General features: G+C 42.3%; 1 protein-coding gene across 10 annotated transcripts in view; it reads left to right on the top strand.

Annotated features, from left to right (window-relative positions):
* Positions 1-16,783, top strand: part of SRRM1 (serine and arginine repetitive matrix 1) — a 30,029-nt gene extending 13,246 nt beyond the window's left edge. For 3 of the 10 annotated variants that reach the window (XM_017886532.1, XM_017886523.1, XM_017886533.1), the window contains 7 exons: positions 4,405-4,485; positions 4,993-5,079; positions 6,624-6,768; positions 7,135-7,176; positions 10,706-10,816; positions 12,954-14,137; positions 15,219-15,277. In XM_017886532.1, the coding sequence (XP_017742021.1) occupies positions 4,405-4,485; positions 4,993-5,079; positions 6,624-6,768; positions 7,135-7,176; positions 10,706-10,816; positions 12,954-13,413 (926 nt within the window). In that variant the 3' untranslated portion in view covers positions 13,414-14,137; positions 15,219-15,277. Of the gene's footprint in view, positions 1-4,404; positions 4,486-4,992; positions 5,080-6,623; positions 6,769-7,134; positions 7,177-10,705; positions 10,817-12,953; positions 14,138-15,218; positions 15,426-15,704 lie in introns of those variants that run through there. The other 7 variants (XM_017886528.1, XM_017886525.1, XM_017886526.1 and 4 more) reach the window with 6 other exon arrangements.
* The last annotated feature ends 8,550 nt before the right edge of the window (positions 16,784-25,333 follow it).

The following is a 25,333-nucleotide window of genomic DNA, read 5'->3' as shown; positions in this document are numbered from 1 at the left end:
AGCTGACAGAGTGAAAGGGTGACCAGCAGTTTATGGTAGTCTTTAAAAAGTAATGTTTTCTATATTGTGACATTTTTATTGTAGTGATACATTGATTAAATAAGACATGGACATTTTTGTTGGCCCCTTATACGAGCAGCTAGTGAAAGGAGAGAAGCCTGTAACTGTTCCAGGTTCAGTCCTCAGTTTGAGAGAGGGGCTTCAGGATCACTGTTTTCATAACCTCATGTACCATACTGCTTTTCAGCATTGGGAAAATTTCAGTCCATTTTTAGTTACCATGTCCAAATCTGATGCCCATGACCCTGACCTATTTTGTCTTTTCCTGTGAAGTTTGTACTTCTGAATATTTATTCTTTGTCTGGAGCCACAAAGCTCTCTGGGGAAAAAAACGTGTTTCCACCTGTTACTTTGCAAAAACACATCAAGTGATAATTTTTTTCTGTTTGTATCATATAGCAAAAGAGTTGCAAAAGTACCTGAACAGAGGGACCAATCTTTGTTAAAATAGGTTGATTGTTAAGAATTATTAGGTACCTTTTAAAAAGCATCTGCACAGATGCTAATTTCTTGTGTTTTGGCATATACTTTTTGCAAACAAGACAGAGTGGATATGTACATAGGAAAGAAGTAAGCCATGGTGAAAATAAGTAGTTCTGTGGGTTTTGGGACAGGGCTTCCATGTCCAAACAGCCTACTCAAAGAGAGGCGCTACAGGCAGTGTAGTCAGTCTCCCTTGTGACAACTGGAGCTGAATATTGGTTTGAGCTACTTGGAAATAACCTCTCCCCCACCTCCTCCCTGCTCCCCAAAATAGAGCCAGCATCTCACTCTGTCACCCGGGCTGGAGTGCAGTGGCCCAGTCATAGCTCATTGCAGCTTCGAACCCCTGAGATTACAGGTATGAGCCACCACACCCGGCCCAGACATAACCTTTTATATTAAACTGATCCTAGCCCTCTGTGATGAAATTTCAGAGCCAGAAAAGACCTTAACAGTTGTCATCAAGAAACAGATTTTCAGGTTAGTTGACTTGGTCAAGGTCAACCAGCTAGGAATAAAACTTGAGTTGCCATTCCCAGTTAAATAATGAATACTTTTCCCAGCTTTCCTATCCCAGAATTCCTCTTTGATTGCTAAAGGTGAGAGGTGGAGGGCAGGGTTGAAATTGTTTAGCTTCTCTGTCTGGTAGTATAATTTCAGAAATTACTTTGCAGTTTCTATTAGAACAGTAACATCATTGAAATGTAATAGATACTACAGTTATATTTTCTGTAGTGGCCACTAATCAGGGCCTTAGGGCTCTGTTCTTGGTAGTGGGCAAATGGAGTGGGAGGGAGGCAGGAAAAGTGTTTTGGGGAACTTACAGGTTAATTATTTGAAAGAGTATACAGTCATCTGAAGGGATCTTAGGGGAAACATTTGTAATTATTGACATCTTGTTAAATTGGCATTATCTTAGTAGTACATAAAATAGTGCTTTGAAATCAGTGGCACAGTCAGTGAAGTATGTTAACATGATTGATACTGGTGGTGGCGGTGTGGTAATTTTATTTAGATTAGCTTGGCCACATAAATTGTGCTCTCTAGACACTTAATGGTCACTTTACTATTGCTGGTCACAGAATAACTTATCTTTATAAGTGATCTTTTAGGCAGATCTAAGATTAATAATTAATAGGACTGTTGGAGTAAATTTAAAATTCTGGTTTTAAAGTTGCCTTCCACAATGTCTGACTTCATGCTAGAATGATTTTGTCCCTTGAATACTTAAAATAAAACAACATTACCAAAAAGTAAATGGTGTAAAGTCTCATCTAGAAAAATAGAAATCTGAAGGGCTATTATAATATTAATAACGCTGATTCAATTGTATGAAACCAGAGTAAGAGTATATAAATGATCCTTGTTTGATGGTATAAATTTTTCTTTTTTTGGAGACGGAGTCTTGCTCTGTCGCCCAGGCTGGAGTGCAGTGGTGCGATCTCGGCTCACTGCAACCTCTGCCTCCCAGGTTGAAGCGATTCTCCTGCCTCAGCCTCATGAGTAGCTGGGATTACAGGCGCATGCCACCACACCCAGCTAATATAAATGTATTAATAAAGACTACTTTAGCTAAGTAATTAATGAGAAATTGAATCAGGATGCAACTCCAGATGTGTATTTCCATTGGGGGAAAATGTAAATAATGTTACAATTCACTGGTATTATATAATGAGTAGGCTTTTGCCAACTAACTGGTAAGCATAACCACATTTTTAATGTTTCTTAGGGGAAGATGTGTCCAAACAATCAGCTTCCAAAGCAAGTTTGGGAACCCAGTTCTTTGAGGTGGTAACTTGGACATGCACTTTTTAACTAGGTGCCCATAATATCTTTTCAGAAATTGAGGATTAAGTAACACTTAAAAATATGGACTTAAAAAAACAGCCTCAAATAGTTAACAATTTTAAAATATTTTATATTTTTGGATTTGTTAAAATACAAGTATGAAATATAGTTTGCTATTTGCACTGTCATGATTCCTGATATCTAATTGAGTGATAGCCATTCTTTAACCAATCCAGTGGTTTGTCTAAATGGCTTATTACGTAGAAATTTTAAGAAAAGTCACTGGGCGCGGTGACTCACGCCTGTAATCCCAGCACTTTGGGAGGCCGAGGTGGGCAGATCACCTGAGGTTGGGAGTTCAAGACCAGCCTGACCAACCAACATGGAGAAACCCTGTCTCTACTAAAAATACAAAATTAGCCAGGCGTGGTGGTGTGTGCCAGCTACTTGGGTGACTGAGGCATGAGAATCCCTTGAACCCGGGAGGCGGAGGTTGCAGTGAGCCAAGATCGTGCCATTGCACTCCAGCCTGGGCAACAAGAGCGAAACTCCCGTCTCAAAAAAAAGAAGAAAAGTCTGTTCATTGAAAAGGCATACCGGTAAATTCTTCATTTTGATTTCTTTAGCAAAGATGCAATTACTGTGTTAGATCACTGGTTCTCTAATTACTGCCCCTTGGAATAAACCATTACAGAATTCTGAATGTGAATGTCTGTTAAATGAGATGTATCTGCATTCTGAGTAAAATATTCTATGATAATTGCTTTAATCACACAAAACAGGTATCAGGATCCCGAGGGGATCAAATTGTCAGTAGGTTTATTTCTTATTGGGGTGTTCTCAAGTGGTGTTTCAGGTTAATCTATGGTATATATATGTTTATAAGTGCATATACTTAACAATCTTAGTTGTAGAAATGGATAGATACTATAAGCAGAGATAGCTGGTCAGATCAAAACCCATGCCCTAAAAATAGACTCTTGGATTCACATCTTAGCTCAATTAAATTGTCTTTGTGACTGAGGTGAAGTTGCTTCTTTTTAAGCCTCAGGTTTCCTCTTTGTGAAATGGAACAGGGAGAAAGAGATGTGATACTAGCAACTGTGTTAATAGTATGTCTGATACAGCAGGTTTACCAAAGGTAGTTACCATATTTATATGTCATTGGTAAAAGACAGTTGGATAATTCAGAGGATACCCACTACTCTCCTACTACTTTAGCTATAGAAATGCCTTTTTTTCTTTCTAGCTCTTTGGAAAGAATTCTCGAGTCTTCGTATTTAATAATTTTTACCATTTGTGGCGGTCTGCTTTTTTTCATGGGTAGCTTAAATCCCCTGTGCTATTGTGAAGATTATACTCTACATAAAGAACCTTTAGTCTGTTGGGCAGCCATTCTTCTTTTCTAGACCAAGTATCTTTGTGAAAGTTTCATCAGATCTTATTTCTTAATCATTTATCATCTTTTACTTTTCTGAAGCCACCTATAGTGGTTGCTTTAAAAGCTTTCATGTTGATGAATTCTCTGAAGTTGAGTGTGAGAGAGTGAGTGTGGGTGTGGAGGGTGTGTATTTTAGGTTGTGAAGTGCAGGTCGCACACAGAGGTTTACTTTACTGAGCTTCTTCTACTCAGTAGCAGCTCCCAATTTCCCTTAAATGTTGGTTTTCTTGGGAGAATCTCAAGATTTGAAAATCATTGTAGAACTTCTTGAGGCTTTTCGTTGAACAGTTAAAAATTCTTGCCTCACTTCATATAGTGTTCGAATATGACAAAAAGATCTTACAGGAATTTTTTAATTCATAAATTCTTTTTGAGAGTAGTCACACCCATTTTTGTAATAGCAGGACGGCATCTTGGCTGGGTGCAGTGGCTCATGCCTGTAATCCCAACACTTTGGGAGGCTGAGGCAGGAGGATTGCTTGATGTCAGGAGTTCAAGACTAGCCTGACTAATATAGTGAGACCCCATCTTTATTTTAAAATAATAATAAATTTTTAAAAATTGAAAGAAAGGCATCTTGTCTAGACCTTTTTTTGTACATAAGCTTCTTTTCCACTCTTATTCTTTTTTAGTGACAAAACATAAAGGTACTGAGAAAAGAGAATCCCCTTCACCAGCACCGAAGCCTAGAAAAGTAGAGTTATCTGAATCGGGTAAGTTTGTTGTTTTTTTGTGGTGTTTTGTTTGTTTTTGTTTTGTTTTTCTTAAAGCTGATTTTGATTTTTTGCACATTTGGTCATCCCCTTCTGCTTGAAGATTAAGCATAGGATAAGAGCTAAGACTCTGAAGTCAGACAGACTTGGTTGGAATCTCCTGTTCTAGAATTTAACTGTTTCTGTTTTAATTAACTTATCTGAGCCTTTCTTCTTTCAGCTCCGAAATAGGGGCAGTAGAGGTTTTTGACAGTTAACTGTGTCTGCTTATAAAATGCTTGGCACCCACCTGACCTGTAATAAATGCCTAAATACATTTTATTGTATTTGGTGAAGATAGTCTAAGTCAGCATGTGAATTGGCATTTTAAACTCTTTTAAAAAAAATACAGTAGTTGTATTTTTGTTCCAACCAAATGAAGGTTTGAGAGACTATTTTCCTATTCAAATTGCAAATTTTCTATATGCATAACTAAAGAAACACTTTCTAAATGCATCCATCTTTCAGAAGAAGATAAAGGTGGCAAAATGGCTGCAGCAGATTCCGTGCAGCAGAGACGCCAATACAGACGACAAAACCAGCAGTCTTCATCTGGTATGGATGGTGATGAAAGTTTTTTTCTACCTGAATTTCCTAATAAAAAATATTTGGTATATAAACATCTATGTGTGCAGCACGAGTACTTACTTGCCTACATAGAAATCTGTCTGAGGATGCAGGATTGTTTTCTTTTTTTGGTTTTAAGTCCTTTTGCAAAATTTAATCTTCTGTTACTTTGTTATAAAAGTAATAGGTCCCGGCCGGGCGCGGTGGCTCAAGCCTGTAATCCCAGCACTTTGGGAGGCCGAGACGGGCTCATCATGAGGTCAGGAGATCGAGACCATCCTGGCTAACACGGTGAAACCCTGTCTCCACTAAAAAAATACAAAAAACTAGCTGGGCAAGGTGGCGGGCGCCTGTAGTCCCACCTACTCGGGAGGCTGAGGCAGGAGAATGGTGTAAACCCGGGAGGCAGAGTTTGCAGTGAGCTGAGATCCGGCCACTGCACTCCAGCCTGGGCGACAGAGCGAGACTCTGTCTCCAAAAAAAAAAAAAAAAGTTAATAGGATACAATAGTGAAACAGAAGTATAAAATTGGAAAAGTATCATTCTTTTTCCAACCTCCCAAAGCTTTTATTCAGAAAAGGAAAGAACCCCACAGAACCTCAACTGTAGATATGTTGCCTCCCTTTTTAACTTAATGGTATATTTAGAACATCTTTCCCTGTTAAAAATCTAGACTGGCCGCAGTGGCTCACACCTGTAATCCCAGCACTTTGGGAGGCCGAGGTGAGCGGGTCACTTGAGATCAAGAGTTCAAGACCATCCTGGCCAACAAGGCGAAACCCCGTCTCTATGAAAAATACAAAAATTAACCGGGCATAGTGGCGCACACCTGTAGTCTCAGCTACTTGGGAGGCCCAGGCAGGAGAATCCCTTGAACCCAGGAGGCAGAGGTTGCAGTGAGTGAGCTGAGATCGCACCACTGCACTCCAGCCTGGGAGCCTGGGCAACAGAGCAAGACTTTGTCTCCAAAACAAAAAAAGAAAAGAATCTTACCTTATTATTTTGCTATTTGCATTTTTTATTATAGGAACATACCAGGCTGGATACGGTGGCTCACGCCTGTAATCCCAACACTTTGGGAGGCTGAGGTAGATGTATAACTTGAGGTCAGGAGTTTGAGACCAGCCTGGCCAACATGGCAAAACCCTGTCTCTACTAAAAATACAAAGATAGGCATGATGATGCGGGCCTGTAATCCCAGCTACTCAGGAGGCACAAGTGATCTTTCTGCCTTGGCCTCCCAAGTGCTGGGGTTACAGGTGTGAGCCACTGTGCCCAGCCTAGACTTCTTAGAGTGTGCCATCTTGATTGGATTACACTGTGGAAATGATTTGTATGTCTTACTTAAATAATGAATATGCTTGGCTTTGAAATCATTGATCATATATTGATAATGATTCCGTTCAGAACTCATGGCCTATATACACGCTTGCTTGCCTTAGTGAAGGCTCCATCCACCTAGATTTCGGAAAACTTGGACAGATTCAAGGACAAACCTAATGTAATGTTTTTTTTTTATTGTGTAATTATAGACTCTGGCTCCTCCTCCTCCTCAGAAGATGAACGACCCAAGAGGTCCCATGTGAAGAATGGTGAGGTTGGCAGGCGGCGGAGACATTCCCCTTCCCGGAGTGCTTCTCCATCACCACGAAAGCGGCAAAAAGAGACTTCCCCTCGGTAACATCTTTTCTTCAGTGATGTTCACTGATGTTCTGTAATTGTGATGAAATTTGATAATTTGGGATTATTTGAGAATTTGATTAACTTCAAGTATTTGGATATGGTTGGATTTTGTTTGCTTTTAGGGTTTTGTTTTGTTTTGCTTTGTTGATGGTTATTAATATTTAATTTAGAACTGGTAAATTTTAAACCACCATGTTATATATGTGTGCATGATTAGAAAAATAAGCCAAATAATTATAGCTTTAACTCCTGAACATCTTTGAATATTTAAAAATGTCTCCGTTAATGGTACTTAACCCACCCAAGTAAATAATTTAGTGAATGGAATTCTTGACATTTGTTTTTCTCCACTGCTCTCAGGATGCAGATGGGAAAGCGATGGCAATCGCCAGTGACTAAAAGGTTGGTTAGACACTACTTTGTAAATTAGGGTTACATGTCAAAAATTTTAGTGACTTAATTTACTATTTAGGTGACCTCATCTCTTTCTTAAATATATGGTGACTGTGGCTGTGGATGTGCAGATCCTAAGTTGTTTTGGTTTGAGTATTTTTTTAAACACGTTAGATTAATGATAGAATTATACATGAGCAGTTTGGTTTAGACCCTCATTTGAACTTAGATTTTTAATATCTGGTTGTGCTCTTTTGTGATAATTTGCATCAACTTACATCAAGCAGCACACGAATTTTTAACAGTATCTGGATACTTTTTAAGACATAGGATTAATTGCTCCTTAGATTTGGCGGGAGGGACTTTGTATTTGTGGTGACATTAGGGAGGGCAGGAAAAACTAGGGAGAAACTTTAGAAATATTAAAAGTGAGAGGATCACGAGGTCAGGAGATCAAGACCATCCTGGACAACATGGTGAAACCCCATTTCTACTAAAAATATAAAAATTAGCTGAGCGTGGTGGCACGTGCCTGTAATCCCAGCTACTCTGGAGGCTAAGGCAGGAGAATCACTTGAACCCAGGAGGCGCAGGTTGCAGTGAGCTGAGGTCACGCCACTGTACTGCAGCCTGGCAACAGAGCTAAACTCCATCTCAAAAATAAGAAGAAGAAGAGATAAAAGCGAATGGAAGGCTTTGGCCCTGTTCAGTCTTTCCAATAGTGGAAAGGTGGGTTGCATATCTTTTTTTTTTTTTTGAGATGGAGTCTGGCTCTATCACCCAGGCTGGAGTGCATTGGTGCGACCTCAGCTCACTGCAACCTCTGCCTCACAGGTTCAAATTATTCTCCTGCCTCAGCCTCCTGAGTAGCTGGGACTACAGGTGCATGCCACCACACCCAGCTAATTTTTGTATTTTTAGTATAGAAGGAGTTTCGCCATGTTGGGCAGGCTGATCTCAAACTCCTGACGTCCAGCGATCCACCCATCTCAGCCTCCCAAAGTGCTGCGATTATAGGCATGAGCCACTGGGCCCGACCGGCATATCTTTATTGAAACTTTTGATTATTAGTATCAGTGTGACCATAAAACTGTAAACTTTTAGAGCCAAATGCCTAATTCAGGCCTTAATCTCGTAGTTTCTTAGGGCCACAAAGTGACAAAGTCGGATCTTAGACCTATACGTTTGACATTACACTAGTCTGTCTTAACCAGCTGTCTGCTTTTGGGGGCCTTAGCTGCCACTGAATTTTGAAGTGTTTATCCTTGCTGAAGCTATCCCACTGTCCTTTTGTAGCTCAGTTTTGAAACTGTGTTGCTTTAGGTAATCTCATCAATAAGTGTTTTCTTGGAAAGGAACCAGTGAGCAGTGGTTGTGATGGAGCAAAGCACAGGGTATTTACACTGTGGAGGAAACTGCTGCATGATAATAAAAGACAAAAACCTAAAAAAGATTAGTTCGGCTGCTAAAGCATTCCTTTCCCAGCTATAATTACCTCTGACTTTTGTGAAGTTGCTGGCACAGCAGCTAAACAATTGCTTTACAGAGTTAGATCACTGGTGCAATTTCTTCTCTTTGATCTCCCCTTCCCTCCCCGCCCCACCCCACACACCAAATTATGGAACTACTTGCTGTTCTGGAAAGAGATTTCTCACAGCAGTAAAATCAACACTAACGTTTATTGCTCTACTCCAGGATGTTTTTGTTTTGTTTCTCATCATTTAAAAAGTATTTTAAGTTATATACCAGCAGCTTAAAGTTTAATGCCATTAGAAATTGCCATCAGGTGCCTAGGATTTAGAGATGGAGGAAGGATTATTTGGGATTATGCTTCAGTATATTTTAGAAGGGGAGATAGAGGCTGGGTGTGGTGGCTCATGCCTGTAATCTCAGCACTTTGGGAGGCTGAGGTGGGTGGATCACCAGAGGTCAGGAGTTTAAGACCAGCCTGACCAACATGGCAAAACCCTGTCTCTACTAAAAATACAAAAAAGTTAGCCGGGGGTGGTGGTGCATGCCTGGAGTCCCAGCTACTCGGGAGGCTGAGGCAGGAGAATCGCTTGAATCTGGGAGGTGGAGGTTGCAGTGAGCCGATACCGTGCCATTGCACTCCAGCCTGGGCAACAAGAGCAAAACTCCATCTCAAAAAAAAAAAAAAGAGGCTCATGCCTGTAATCCCAACACTTTGGGAGGCCGAGGCGGGCGGATCACCAGGTCAGGAGATTGAGACCATCCTGGCTAACACTGTGAAACCCCATCTCTACTAAAAATACAAAAAATAAGCAAGGCATGGTGCTGGGCACCTGTAATCCCAGCTACTCGGGAGGCTGAGGCAGGAGAATGGCGTGAACCTGGGAGGCGGAGCTTGCAGTGAGCCCAGATCGTGGCCACTGCACTCCAGCCTGGGCAACAGAGCGAGACTCTGTCTCAAAAAAAAAAAAAGAAAGAAAAGAAAGGGAAGATAGAGCCTGGTTTTGAATATTTGATATGTATTTAGTGTGAGGTCTTAGTCCCCACAAAGCATAAGCAGATTTAAGTTGAAAAATTTAGTGGTGAATTTTAGGATTTTGTCTGTTCAGTTAACAGAGCTTTCTTAATTTCAAAGGGGAACCAAGACAAAACATAATTCCAGATTCACAGGAAGCATGAGTCCTGTCGTGGGCAAAAAAAATTATGAGCTTGGAGCAGAGACATCCAGATTTGGGTCTTAAGCCACTTGTGACTATTGGCATTTTTCAATTTCTATATTAGTCTCTAAAGCAGTTGATTCCTAATAAGGAATCAGAATCACCTGGAGAGCCTTTCCCAAAAACACCTGGCTGGACCTTAGCCTAGACCTGGTAGACATAAATGTCACATAAGCTTCCCAGGTGGTTCTAATGTGCATCCCCAATAAAAAGCAGTGCTCTGATGTGCTGTTGCTGAACTTTTTCACTCTGTGTCATGTCAAGAGTGTTCTCTGTTGTGATCCAGAGTAAAACAAAAATTTCACAGAATGGTATTTACCCTTGTCACAAGTAAAACACTGTGATTTTATTAAGTGTTTTAATGCTGCCACCCAGGGTCTTGACTAATGGTCTTGACCTGTAGTTTGAAAAACACTGTTCTGAAACTTAGTAACCATTGCTGCCCTTGGGGTTAATGATAATTGAAACCGTGTTTTCTGGGTCACTTAACTGTAAATACCACTGACTGAAAGTTAACTATAGGCCAGGTGTGGTAACTCACACCTGTAATCCCAGCACTTTGAGAGACTGAGGCGGGTGGATCACCTGAGGTCAGGAGTTAAAGGCCAGCCTGGCCAACATGGTGAAACTCTGTCTCTACAAAAATATTTTTAAAAATTAGCGAGGCATGATTATGGGTGCCTGTAATCCCAACGACTCAGGAGGCTGAGGCGGGAGAATTGCTTGAACCCAGGAGGTGGAGGTTGCAGTGAGCTGAGATCGTGCCATTGCACTCCAGCCTGGGCGACAGAGCCAGACTCCATCTCAAAAAAAAATAGAAAAAAAATTAACTGTAATTCTTCTTGGTTTAGTGGTAGACGGAGGAGAAGTCCATCTCCACCACCCACCAGAAGGCGACGGTCTCCTTCTCCCGCCCCTCCTCCTCGACGGCGCAGGACTCCCACACCACCACCACGACGAAGGTACTTTGTCAAATATGCTAACTGGAGCGTCTCCCCAACTCCCCCCGCCCCTGACACATCAGATGAATAATGGTGCTCACTTCATAACAGGGTTGGAGAGAGGCACAGCTCATGAAAACCCAGTCATCATGCTTATGAACTACAAAAGGATCTCTGAATCTTTCTGATTATTATATCTTATTAGAGTAAGCAGACTAGCATTGTTCAGCCAGTCATAAAAGATCACATGATTCCATCTATATGAAAAGTCTAGAATACACAAATCTGTAGAGATAGAACACAGATTAGGGTGGGGTGGACATGGGGATGGTAATGGCTGCAGAACTATATGAATATACTAAAATCATTTAATTGTATACTTCAAATGGGTAAATAGGTAGATTTTATAGCAGGTGAATCACATATTGTGATAAAGATGTTAATACATTGAAAGGTGGTATTGACTAGTAATTGCAAAGAGAGAATTTAGAGAATCCCGGCAGATAGCTCTTACCTAAATAATCAAAGATAACATCCTCAATAAAACATACTGGCATCATGTATTTTCTGGATACTTCTGTAGTATGCTTACCAATTATGCCGAACCTCAGTCTAATTATTAGGAAATATCAGAGAAACCCAAATTGAAAGTCATTCTACAGAATACCTGACCAGAATTCGAAAGTGTCGGTCATGAAAGACAATGACAGGAACAGTCACAGATTGGCAGGAACTAAAGAGATGTAGGGTCCTGGAGCAGAAAAGGAACATTCATTAAGTCCTAGAACAGAAAAGGGACATTCATTAGTGGAAAATTGGGGTGGTTTTGCTATTTTAGTAATACTGAGTTATCACTGAGGTTCATTTTATAGTTTTGGTAATTTTCTTATGGTTATATAAAATATTAGCATAGTGAAGTGGCAGATCTCCTATTTTTGTAGCTCTTCTGTACATCTACAACTATTTTAAAGTAAAAATTAAAATTTAAAGTTTTAATGGCATTGCTCGGATATGTTGCCAGCAATGTGATGGGCATGCCTGCCCCCCCCCCCCCCCTTTTTTTTTTAACAGACAGTCTGACTCGGTCACCCAGCTGGTGCAGTGCACAATCTCAGCTCACTGTAACCTCCGCCTCCTGGGTTCAAGCACATTCTTCTGCCTCAGCCTCCCAAGTAGCTGGGATTACAGGCACCTGCCACCACACCCAGCAAGTTTTTGTATTTTTTGTAGAGATGAAACCATGTTGGCCAGGCTGGTCTCAAACTCCTGACCTCAGGCGATCCTCCTGCCTTGGCCTCCCAAAGTGCTGGGATTACAGGTGTGACCAACTCTGCCCAGCCTGGCTGCCACTCTTGAATGCCTGTTATGTGCCAGGCAAAGTGCTAGGCGCTTTATATGCTTTACTACTAGTCCTCAAAGAGACCTTCCTTGATAGTTGGTATTGTTTGCATTTTTCAGGTGAGGAAATGGGAGTTCAGACTTACTAAATAATTGTCCAGATACAGTGATGAAACTGTACCCTACCACATTGCCAAAGTATATAGCCTGTTGTAAAGCTAACTCTGGGCAGGAATTTACTTTGATCTAAAAGTCTGCAAGATCCAAGAGGAAATTAGGCAGTTTGGCCTGATAAGTGGACTTCTAAGAGAAAATGGAACAGTCTCTTTGAGGGGAGGTAGAAGTGTCTTTAAGGCTTGTGCAGTGAACTCTTTAATTATTCATACAGTGTAGCACAGACTTCCTAAGGTGACCGTAATAGAGTTTGGTAAATAGAGTTACTTGGTTATTATATAATAACTGATGTTCAGTTAATACAGTGCAAGATTCTCTTTCCAAAAAACATTGTTGATTTCGTATAGATGTTAAAAGACTTGATGAATTCACATCTTCTGAAAATTGCAAATTTGTTAATCAAAATGTCTTTTTTTCTTTTTTGTATTTAGTCCTGCAGACAAAGTGTCCTGTGTTGCAGTCAGCTGAGATAAACAAGTTTTATTGATATTTAAGTGAGAATATAAAGATGGCATGTTCACTTATAAATATATTCCCTTTGCCTAGTGCTAACTACAGTATAGTCAGACCTGCTGATTACTTTTCTCTTCATCCTGTTTCTGTATTTTGTTAAGCCTTTCAGCTTAATTATGTATCTTTTTCCTAGGACTCCTTCTCCTCCCCCACGCCGGCGCTCACCTTCTCCTAGAAGATACTCTCCTCCAATACAGAGGAGATACTCTCCTTCTCCACCTCCAAAGAGAAGAACGGCTTCACCTCCTCCCCCTCCTAAACGAAGAGCATCACCATCTCCACCACCAAAGCGGAGGGTCTCCCATTCTCCACCTCCCAAACAAAGAAGCTCCCCAGTCACCAAGAGACGTTCACCTTCATTATCATCCAAGCATAGGAAAGGGTCTTCCCCAAGCCGATCTACCCGGGAGGCCCGATCACCACAACCAAACAAACGGCATTCGCCCTCACCACGGCCTCGAGCTCCTCAGACCTCCTCAAGTCCTCCACCCGTTCGAAGAGGAGCGTCATCATCACCCCAAAGAAGGCAGTCCCCATCTCCAAGTACTAGGCCCATTAGGAGAGTCTCCAGGACTCCGGAACCTAAAAGATAAAAAAGTAAAACATTTTATGCTTTTCTTTAGGAATACTTACATAGCTCTTTATATTTGGAAGCTTCCCGCCCCCCCCCATATAAAAGGAATAAGTTATGAATATGAGCTTTTAAGTCAAACTTTAGGTACTATTTACAGATCCTGTTACATTTTTGAGATAGTTTCTGTGGCATAAGTTAAATGCCACAGGCTTTTACTTGGTTCTTAGCAGTTATCAATATGTTTTTAAGGGTATGCTTCCAAAACTAACCTTAAGACAGACATAGAACATTTCTTGTGTGTGATGTAAGGAACTGACATTACTAATCTTACATAAGAAGCATCATTAAGAAAATGGATAGAGGATTATGAGGCTTTAGCCACCCTCTAGGAAACATAGGGATGTAAATTGGATATATGTTAGTAGAATCAACCAGCAATCTAAGTGGTATATTTGAAATTCATAACCTGGTTGTACAGTGTAGTTGGTGGTTTTCTCACGTGAAGAGGTGTCTATTCTCAATGCTGAATGTTTTTTCCTTTTTGTCTAGGGTTGCTTCCCCAAGCCCACAGTCTGTAAGGAGGGTCTCATCCTCCCGATCTGTCTCTGGGTCTCCTGAGCCAGCAGCTAAAAGCCCCAGCACCTCCATCCCCTGTCCAGTCTCAGTCACCGTCTACAAACTGGTCACCAGCTGTACTGGTCAAAAAGGCCAAAAGCCCAACACCGAGCCCATCGCCGCCAAGAGTATGTGTCTGCCTTATTTTGGACACCCTTTTATAGATATGTATGTGGTTACTTTGAAGCAGAGAAAATGTCATTGGGGCATTAAAATATTAGTGTTCAAACTTTTTTTCCCATTTGTGAGTTATATATCTGATCTTAGGCAGGTTTCTATATTGTATAAAATCAGTGGTTAGATGTCCATCTGTTTTTTGTTTGTTTTTTGAGACAGGGTCTCAGGCTATCACCCAGGCTGAGTGCAGTGGGATGATCATAGCTCACCACAGCCTTCCTGGACTCAGGTGATTCCTTCGCCTCAGCCTCCCAAGTAGCTGGGATTACAGGCACATGCTGCTACACCTGGCTGATTTTTTGTTTTTAACGTTTTGTAGAGACAGGGTCTTGCTGTGTTGACTAGGCTGATCTTGAACTCCTGGCCTCTAGTGATCCTCCTGCTGTGGCCTCAGATGTCCATATTTAATTGGGTTGACTGAATAGTTGTGCAAGCAAACTTGTGAGGAGTTTTAAGTAATTGCTTAGAAGTGTGAAATTGAAATATTATGGATTAAATTATAGGAGCCTGCCTTTTACATAAATTTGGTATATGTGTCATGAGGAAGAACCAGTCGTCCCCACTGTAAAGATAGGAGAGCTCAGATGGTAGCTAGAGACATGGCATTCATACAGGCATGTGTTTAGACTCATGGCGGGTACCATTTATTAAAAGTCTGCTACACGTTGGGCAAGTATTATGGGTGATTTACAGATATTCCCATTTAATTTTCACAAGAGCTTTATCAGGTAGGGATTATTACACTTATTTTAGGTGAAAAGGTCTCAGAAAAAGTTCAACAATTTGTCTAAGGTCAAATAGTTCAGGAGCTGGAATTCAGCTCATCCTGGAGATAGCCCCTGACTTTGAATACCTTTCTTGGTGATAATTGGCCTTGGGCCTTCCCTGCTCACACCCTCCAAAGCCTTTTGGAAATCTTGAGATTTGTCCATTGGGGATTTGAGGAAATAAAATGTTCAGTTGGACAGAATATTAATCAGATTGATTATAAATGCTGGGTTTTTTTTTTTGTTTTTTTTTTCCCCTTCGTAGAATTCAGATCAAGAAGGAGGTGGAAAGAAAAGAAGAAAAGAAGGACAAGAAACACAAAAGGATAAGAAGCACAAGAAGCACAAAAAACACAAGAAGGAAAAGGCTGTGGCTGCAGCTGCTGCAGCTGCTGTGACCCCTGCAGCCATTGCAGCTGCCACAACCACATTAGCACAGGAAGAGCCAGTGGCAGCGCCAGAGCCGAAGAAGGTATTTATGAACTCTGTGTATGGCTCTCTTGCAGTATATGTACAGATAGCAAAGTCACTTTATTTTGAGAAGTAGCAAAATTGTTTTTTCTACTAATTGACTACTCGGAGATAAAATTCACACACCGAACAGTTCAGCCATTTACAGTTTGTGGTTCCCTGGGGTTTAGTATATTCAGTCGTTGGCCATCCCCACACTTTGATTTTGCTCTTTACTCAGCATTTCCCTCCAGCGTCTCAAGACTTAACCATGTAAATTCTGTTGTTGCTTTTTTTTTAGGAGACTGAAAGTGAAGCTGAAGATAACCTTGATGATTTAGAAACGCACCTGCGTGGACAAGGGCCCTGAGCAATCAATGAGGAAGGCCCAAGTGCCCCCAGTCTTAGGGGGAACTGTTTGTTTGATGTAATTTTATCTTGGTTTGTACGCGTTCAATTCAAAATTGCTAAACTGTGTTTTGAGCTTTAGACTATAACCTTTGTTGTAAATAATTGCTCGGTTGAAGTTCCCTGTAACCAAGGGGGCATGGATTTACATTGCCAAGGTGTCCACAGTGTATTAGCTGATCCATTCTTTCTTGACAGCTGACATAATTCTTGAGTGACTATTTTAAGCAAACAACTTCCCTTTTTAAAAAAGGGGGTTTACATACTGTTTGGCATTTAATGGTTCCTTTAAATGCCTGGCTATTCTAAGGGTTTTTTGTTTGTTTGTTTTTTGGTTTGATCTTCTTTTTGTTTTCTTTCTTCTCTACATTTTTTTCAATTTGAGTCTTAGCTCCCATTTAAGTTAATGCTACTGCCTTGTTATGGTCTGTAGCTTGCCGAAATAAGACTGTTTTGAACTTACCAAAAGTATAAATGAAGTATTTTAATGCCACATCTTTCCCTGTTGCCTGTGGAGTCTCTGCCTGAAATGAATCAGGAATTCGAGGCTCTAGGATGCGACCAGAAAATGAAAGCATGCTTGTTTGCCAGGACACTGTGGGTTTATATGGATGGTGTAAACAAATTGCTTTTGGCAACACTCGGACTCTCATTCTGTTCTTCTGGTTTTGTTTTTTTTGTTTTGTTTTTTTCTTTTTTAAAGGCAATGAGCTAGTCCCAGAAAGGATCCTTCAGTTACACACAATTTGTTTAATGAAATGTCATGGCTCTGTTCATATCTTTGTCTTGTTCTTCCGATTGGTATATACAAGTTTCAGAGCTCTTGTATTTGGAAGGCTGGAAGGGCCCAGACTTTGGAATAGTGTCTTGGTTTCACTGTTTTTGTTTTGATTTTTTTTTTTTTTGATTTTTTTTAAAACTAAAGCTATATAAAGCTTGTGGATTAAACAGAATAAATTTCTAAATTTAAAATTTTGCCACTCACTTTTACTTACTTAGTAGTGCCTGTGTAAACCCTTTGGTGTGTTGGAAGTTGGGTAAGGGAAAGAAAAGGTGATGAGATTAAGGTTTTACCATCTTTATTTCAGTAATTACTGTGGTGAGTGCTGTAAAGGGAAAGTCTCAGCGTGTGATTAGAACATTTAGAATAGCGGTGGCAGAAGTCCACCAGGCAAAGGGAAGAGCATTGCAGTCAGTGTCTGTGTATTCCCTGAGGCAGAAGGAGCCTGGCATGTTAGCAAGTGAACAAAGGCTAAGGAATGACTGGAACACCCTCTGTCGGAGTTGTGTGAGTGTGTGCGCGTGCGCGTGCGTGCTTAATATTTGGCTATGTACAACCAAGTCTGTTTTGCATTTAAAACTGAGTGGAATGAAAATTTGGGGAAACATGGAGTTGTTAACATAGTATGAGGTAAAACAGCAACATCCGTATAAAGGAAGTTCACCAGAACTGAGCAGGTCAACACATGTAGGGTTTGATTATGAGTTCTGGCAGTTGAAGCAAAACAAGGAAGAAAATGCCTACAATCTTAATTTCTTTCTTTTCTTTTTTTTTTTCTTGAGGTCTCGCTGTGTTGCCCAGGCTGGAGTGCAGTGGTGCGATCTCGGCTCACTGCAACCTCCACCTCCTGGGTTCAAGCGATTCTCCTGCCCCAGCCTCCCGAGTAGCTGGGATTACAGGCGCCTACCACTACGCCAAGCTAATTTTTCATATTTTTAGTAGCGACGGGGTTTCACCATCTTGGCCAGGGTAGTCTCAAACTCCTGACCTCGTGATTTGCCTGCCTCGCCCTACCAAAGTGCTGGAATTACAGGTGTGAGCCACCGCTCTGCTCCTGCCTCAGGGAATACACAGACACTGGTTGTCTAACTGCAATGCTCTTCCCTTTGCCTGGTGGACTTCTCCCACCCGTATCCTAAATGTTCCAATCACACGCTGAGACTTGCCCTTTACAGCACTCACCACAGTAATAACTGAAATAAAGATGGTAAAACCATCTTTGAAAGGATATGGACAGTAAACATACCTTCAACAATGAGGAGCTGTTTTTACAGGTGTTTTACAGGTTTAAAGTGATTTGTAACAAGCAAAAAAAGCTTGATGAAACTTCTGTAGGGATTACACTAAGGTAGAGTGAGTGACTACGTTCTATCCGTGGTTGATAATAGAATTTTACATGTGTGTGCAGCAACTTAAGAATTTTTAAGGGCCTTCCACATGGCTCTTTTTGATTTTACAATTCTGTGATAAAGGAAAAGCACATAATACTTATTTTCTAAGATGATTGTTGCTGACATTCCAATATGAACAAACCAGTGAACATCATTGGAGTACAGTTGACCCCTGAACAATGAGAGGGTTGGGGCACTGACCCCTTGCACAGGCAAAAATTCAAGTATAATTTTTTTATTTCCTAAAAATTTACCTGCCAGGCATGGTGGATCATGCCTGTAATTCCAACACTTTGGGAGGCCGAGGCAGGGGGATTACTTGAGCCCAGGAATTTGAGACCAGCCTGGACAACAATAGGGAGACCTCATCTCTTAAAAACTTTTTTTTGAAAAAGCCCTAGGCATGGTGGCGTGTGCCTATAGCCTCAGCTACCCATGAGGCTGAGATGGGAGGATCACCTTGGAAATTGAGGTTGCAGTGAACCATGATCACACCACTGCACTCCAGCTGGGGCATCTTTGAGGCTGAAAAAGAGGGAGGGGTTGGTCTTGCTGTCCCAGCAGTGGGAGAGGTGGAAAAATCTGCCTATAAGTGGATCCATACAGTGTAAACCTGTGTTCAAGGGTCAACTGTGCTTGTATCTAGCCAATCATTCAGTCCATTTGTTTACTTTTTCCGTAGGCTTTTATTCCTCCACTTGACTACTCTTAAGATTTAGCCTTCCTTTTGCCAAGTTGAACAATCAGTTCTGAATTATTTTATTAGACCTCTGCAGGATTGGACTCATTCACTGCTTTGTTGACTCACACTCTTGTGTTCTTTCAAGCAACACTATTCTTCCTCCTACCTCACTAACTTGTCTCTAGTGGATCCTTTCAAACATGCAGTGATTTAGTTTGTCTTTTTTTGTCCTTGGTGGCCTTCCGTATACTTAATCCCTAGTCTCTTGATTTTCAGTGTCATCTTTATGTTTGAGGTGTTTAATCTTCAGTTCAAACTTCTCCCTGAGCTAGACTCCTATTGAGTTACCTACTTGATAATGCCATTTATTTTATTATTTATATGAGACCAAGCCTCTCTGTCACCCAGACTGGAGTGCAGTAGTGCGATCTCAGCTCACTGTTATCTCTGCCTCCCAGGTTCAAGCAATTCTCCCGCCTCAACCTCCCGAGTAACTGGAACTACAAGTGCCTGCCACCATGCCCAGCTAAATTTTTTTTCTTTTCTTTTTTTTTTTTTTTTTTGAGACAAAGTCTTGCTCTGTCTCCCAGCCTGGAGTTCAGGTGGCACAATCTCAGCTCACTGCAAGCTCTGCCTCCCAGGTTCAAGCGATTCTCCCACCTCAGCCTCCTGAGTAGCTGGGATTACAGGCGCATGCCACCATGCCTGGCTAATTTTTAAAATATTTTTAGAAGAGACAAGGTTTCACCAAGTTGGCCAGGCTGCTCTTCAACTCCTGACCTCGGGTGATCCACCTGCCTCGGCCTCCCAAAGTGCTGGGATTACAGGCGTGAGCGACTGTGCCTGGCTGCTAATTTTTTATTTTTAGTAGAGATGGGGTTTCACCATATTGGCCAGGCTGGTCTCAAACTCCTGACCTCAAGTGATCCACCTGCCTCAGACTCCCAAAGTGCTGGGATTATAGGCATGAGGCACCACACCCGGCCATAATGCCATAAAAGGCATACCAAAAAACATGTCCAAAATAAGATTTTTTAATACGATCCTCTGATCTCAGTCCATTTCAGTACCTGTCACTGTCATTTCTTCAAAATTGAAGAGTCCTTATAATCAGTGGCCATACTGTCTACTCCCCAATACTCTTGCGTGCTGTTCCCTACAGCCCAAGTCAGATCACAGGTGTGCTAAAAATCCTCAGAAAGCAGTTTCAGAATAAAACAAAAATTTCTTACTATGGCCTGCAAGGGCTAATAGGATTGGACCAAATCTGCTTTGGTAACTTTATTGTCACTCAGCAGTCTACTCAAGCCATGCTGGCCACCCTGTCTTCCTTTTTTTCCAAAAAGCTGACTTCTCTTTCAGAGATTTTTGTACCATGCCCACGGTTCTTTATCCTGGAAGGCACTCCTGGTCTTACTGCTTGTTTCTTTACTTGGTTTGCCTCAGACACTTCCCCAGTTCCCTCTCCTTTGTTTTCATGGATGTCAACTTTTGCTACCTAAAATTATGCATTTGCCACCTAAAATGATGCATTTTTGCTCGCTAGGAAGCTGGTCTTATTCTTGGCTGTTTACCCAGTGGTACAAACCAGTGTACCACGGTACACTGTATTCCAGTGTATTCATTCGAGGAATGAGTAAATTTAGTTGTCATTGCATCCATACTGGCCAGATACTACTAGGGTTTGAGGTAAAGTGAAGAGGCTAGATGCAGTGGCTCACGCCTGTTTTCTCAGCACTTTAGGAAGGCCGAGGTGGGGGTACTGCTTGAGTCCAGGAGTTTGAGACTAGCCTGGGCAACATAGGTGACCCCCCTAAAAATCAGCTGGTCATAGTGGCATGTACCTGTAGTCCCAGCTACTCCAGAGGCTGAGGAGGGAGGATCATTTGAGCCTGGGAGGTCAGGGCTGCAGCAAGCAGTGATTGTGCCATTTCACTGCAAAAAAAAAAAAAAGAAAAAATGATTGCTGTCCTTAAGGAGCATCCACCTACTGGGTATGCAGACATGCAAACAATTTGCAGACTGCACACTGAATCTGGTGAACCAGGATTTCTACCATAGCTTCTACTGTATGGTCTTGGGCAAGTACGTGACCTTGAAGTGGTGCCATTTCCTCTTCAATGAAAATGATGGAATCACCTCAGAGTTTTTGAAGATGTAAATGTGTCAGTTAATACATATAAAGCAATGATACCAAAAGATAGCTTCGCATTCTAACATGACATAGCCTTTTCTTTTTTTTTTTTTTTTTTTTTTTTTTTTTTTTTTTGAGACGGAGTCTTGCTCTGCCGCCCAGGCTGGATGCAGTGGCCGGGCCTCTCAGCTCACTGCAAGCTCCGCTTCCCGGGTTCACGTTCCATTCTCCTGTCTCAGCCTCCCGAGTGCTGGACCTACAGGGCGGCCCGGCCTCGTCGCCCGCGGCTAGTTTTTTTGTATTAATTCTTAGTAGAGAACGGGGTTTCGCCGTGTTAGGCCAAGGGGGATGGTCTCGATCTCCTGGGACCTCGTGAATCCGGCCCGTCTCGGCCTCCCAAGTGCTGGATTAACAGCTTGAAGCCCACCGCGCCCCGGGCCACAAGGGCCATTCTTGTTAATTATGGCAAAGTTTAGTTTAGATGACTAAAAGGATTTTAGATCAGCCCCATGTAAGGCAATTTTTTTATATATTTTTTAAGATTTAACTCACATGCCATAAAATTCACCATCTCAGTGGTATTCAGAGGTTATGCAACCTTCACCAATATCTTCCAAAATATTGTCATCACCCCAAAAAGAAACTTCGTGCTCATTAACGGTCACTTCAGTTACCCTGACAGTTCTTTTAGCCCCAGCCCCTGGCAAGTACTTTGCTATCTATAGATTTGCCTATTCTGTACATTTCACTGAAATCATACAATGTTGGGCCTTTTGTCTGGCTTCTTTCACTTAGCACAGTGTGTTCCAGGTTCGTTCACGTTGTAGCAGGCATCAGTGCTTCATTTTTATTTTTATTTTTTGAAACAGGGTCTCTATCTGTCCCCCAGGTCAGAGTGCAGTGAGGCAGTCATGGCTCACTGCAGCCTCGACCTCCCAGTCTGAAGCAGCCCTCCCACCGCAGCCTCCCGAGTAGCTGAGATTACAGGCATGCGCCACCATGCCCGGCTAATTTTTGCATTTTTTCAGTACACGGGGTTTTACCATGACTGGTGTCAAACTCCTGGACTCAAGTGACCCACCTGCCTCAGTTTCCCAGAGTGCTGGCGTCAGAGGTGTTCAAACCAGATCAACTCCATCTTGAATAGGGGCTGGGTAAAATAAGGCTGAGACCTGCCGGGCTGCATTCCCGGGAGGTTAGGCATTCTTAGTCATAGGATGAGACAGGAGGTTGGCACAAGATACAGGTCACGGAGACCTTGCTGATAAACAGGCTGTGGTAAAGAAGCCGCCAAAACCCACCAAAATCAAGACGGTCATCCTCATTGCTCATATGCTAATTATAATGTATTAGCATGCTAAAAGACACTTCCACCAGCGCAGTGACAGCTCACAACTTCCGGAAGTTACCCTTTATGGTCTAAAGTGGGGAGGAGCCCTCAGTCCTGAGCACTCCATGCCCCTTTCCTGGAAAACTCATGAACAATCCACCCCTTGTTTACCATATAATCAAGGAATAACTGTAAGTATACTCAGTCGAGCGCCCATGCCGCTGTTCTGCCTATGGAGTAGACATTTTTTATCCTTTACTTTCCTAATAAACTTACTTTGACTTTATGGACTCACCCTGAATTCTCTCTTGGGGTCTGGATCAGGACCCCATTCCGGTAACACTGGGATTATAGGCGTGAGCCACCATGTCCAGCCACTTCATTTCTTTTTACTTTTGGATAGTATTCCCTAGTTTGAATATACCATGTTTTGGTTATCCATCAGTTGAATATTTGAGCTATTTCCATCTTCTGGCTACTAGGATAAAGCTGCTATGAACATTTGCATGTAAGTTTCTGTGTAAGCATATGCTTTGATGCTGTTGGATATATGTGCCTAGGATTTGGAATTTCTTGGAATTGCTGGGTCATGTAACTGTATGTTTAATGTTTTTAGGATCTGCACCTTTTTTTTTTGAGATGGAGTTTCGCACTTGTTACCCAGGCTGGAGTGCAATGGCACGATCTCGGCTCACTGCAACCTCCGTCTCCCAGGTTCAAGCGATTCTCCTACCTCAGCCTCCTGAGTGCTGGGATGACAGGTGCCCACCACCAAGCTTGGTGAATTTTTGTATTTTTAGTAGAGATGGAGTTTTACCATGTTGGCCAGGCTGGTCTTGAACTCCTGACCTCAGGTGATCCACCTGCCTCGGGCTCCCAAAGTGCTGGGATTACAGGTGCCCGCCACTGCGCCTGTCCGCAGCTGCACCATTTTACATTCCTACTATCAGTGTATGAGGATTCCAGTTTCCCCATGTCCTTGTCAATACTTGTCATTATCTGTCATCTTGATTATAACCATCCTAGTGGGTGTGAAGTGCTATCTCACTGTGTTTGATATGCATTTGCCACATGGCTGGTGATGGTGAGCATCTTTTCACGTGCTGCTATTCCTCAATGCCATTTTAAGCTGATTTGTATCTGCATGAACATGTTTCTGAAGTTGTGGCTATAGGATTAGATCCAGGGCTGGGTTCAGAGTCTGTAGAACAGAGCTGATGGTATTTGTAGTACTCTCATACCCATATGTGGAGGTTGGGGATAGGGAACTATGGCCAAACCAAAATGTGTTCCCATTTTATAAACAGGATCAGGAGACTCAGGGAGAGTGTGACTTAAAGTAACTGGTAGGTGCACTTCTAATTAATATTGTCCCTCCTACCATCTGATAAAGAACCCAATATTTTCAGCTGGGCACGGTGGCACACACCTGTAATCCCAGCACTTTGGGAGGCCGAGGCAGGTGGATCACGACGTCAGGAGATCGAGACCATCCTGGCCAACATGGTGAAACCCCGTCTCTACTAAAATACAAAATTAGCTGGGCGTGGTGGCACGCGCCTGTAGTCCCAGCTACTTGGGAGGCTGAGGCGGGAGGATTGCTTGAACCTGGGAGGTGGAGGTTGCAGTGAGCCAAGATCATGCCACTGCACTCCAGCCTGGGTGACAGAGCGAGACTCTGTCTCAAAAAATAATAATAATAATAACCCAATATTTTCCTCAATATACCTGTATAACTTCTAGTATCATAACAGTCATATAAGATAGTGAATGTAGGGTGGGGCATGTTGTCTCACATCTATAATCCTAACACTTTGGGAGGCCAAGGCAGGCGGATCACTTGAGCCCAGGAATTTGAGACCAGCCTGGGCAACATGATGAAACCTTTCTCTACAAAAATACAAAAATTATCCAGGCATAGTGATGTATGCCTGTAGTCCCAGGTACTCGGGAGGCTGAGGCAGGAGCATCACTTGAGCCTGGGAAGTCAAGGCTTGCAATGAGCCATGTTTGCACCACTGCACTCCAGCCTGGGTGACAGAATGAGACCCTGTCTTAGAAAAGAAAAAAAAGTGAATATAGAAACACCACCCAAATGTGCGGTTGTTAGGAAAATACTGGGGTTTAGGGTGTAGCTTATTATTCCAAGAAATCCAAGTTTAGAAGTTGAAAATTGCATGGCATTAATTTTTTATTTTTTTAGAACTCTGTAACCCAGGCTGGAGTGCAGTGGCATGATCATAGTTCACTGTGCTTTGAACCTCGAACTTCTGGGTTCAAAGGATCATCCTGCCTCAGCCTCCCAAGTAGCTGGGACCACAGGTGCACGCCACCACGCCCAGCTAATGTTTTGTATTTTTAGAAGAGAAGAGTTTTCGCCATGTTACCCAGGCTGGTCTGAAACTCCTGAGTTCAAGGAATCTGCCCGCCTCACCCTCTGAAAGTGCTGGGATTACATATGTGAGTCACCACACCCTGCAGCCTTTTTTTTTTGGACAGGGTCTCACTCTTGCCCAGGCTGGAGTGCAGTGGCTCAATTTTGGCTCACTGCAACCTCCACCTCCCAGAATCGAGCGATCCTCCTACATACAGGCATATTTTGAGGCCCCAACTCTGCTCAATCCTGAAAGATCAACTCTAAGATTCCATATTTTTTATTTGAAAGACCCATCTAAGTTCACACCAAACATTACCCTTTGACTTGTAGGGACTGTTATTGCTGTGCTCCTAATATGATGAATTGGTAGCATGAAAGGAAAATAAACCTCGGGACCGGGCGCGGTGGCTCAAGCCTGTAATCCCAGCACTTTGGGAGGCCGAGACGGGCGGATCACGAGGTCAGGAGATCGAGACCATCCTGGCTAACATGGTGAAACCCGTCTCTACTAAAAAATACAAAAAACTAGCCAGGCGAGGTGGCGGGTGCCTGTAGTCCCAGCTACTCGGGAGGCTGAGGCAGGAGAATGGTGTAAACCCGGGAGGCGGAGCTGCAGTGAGCTGAGATCCGGCCACTGCGCTCCAGCCCAGGCGACAGAGCGAGACTCCGTCTCAAAAAAAAAAAAAGAAAAGAAACCTCGGGACACCAAAATCACTAAGCCAATGGGAAAAGTCAAGCTGGGAACTGCATCAGGTAAAACTGCCTCCCATTTTATTTCTAAATGAGATAGCTGCAAAGATTTAAAAAAAAAAAAAAAAAAAAAAAAA

This window comes from Rhinopithecus bieti, unplaced genomic scaffold (assembly GCF_001698545.2).
Source record: "Rhinopithecus bieti isolate Rb0 unplaced genomic scaffold, ASM169854v2 scaffold_14826, whole genome shotgun sequence".
Classification (NCBI taxonomy): domain Eukaryota; kingdom Metazoa; phylum Chordata; class Mammalia; order Primates; family Cercopithecidae; genus Rhinopithecus; species Rhinopithecus bieti.
The sequence above is the reverse complement of the archived record's forward strand: the minus strand, read 5'-3'. Positions and strand labels throughout refer to the sequence as shown.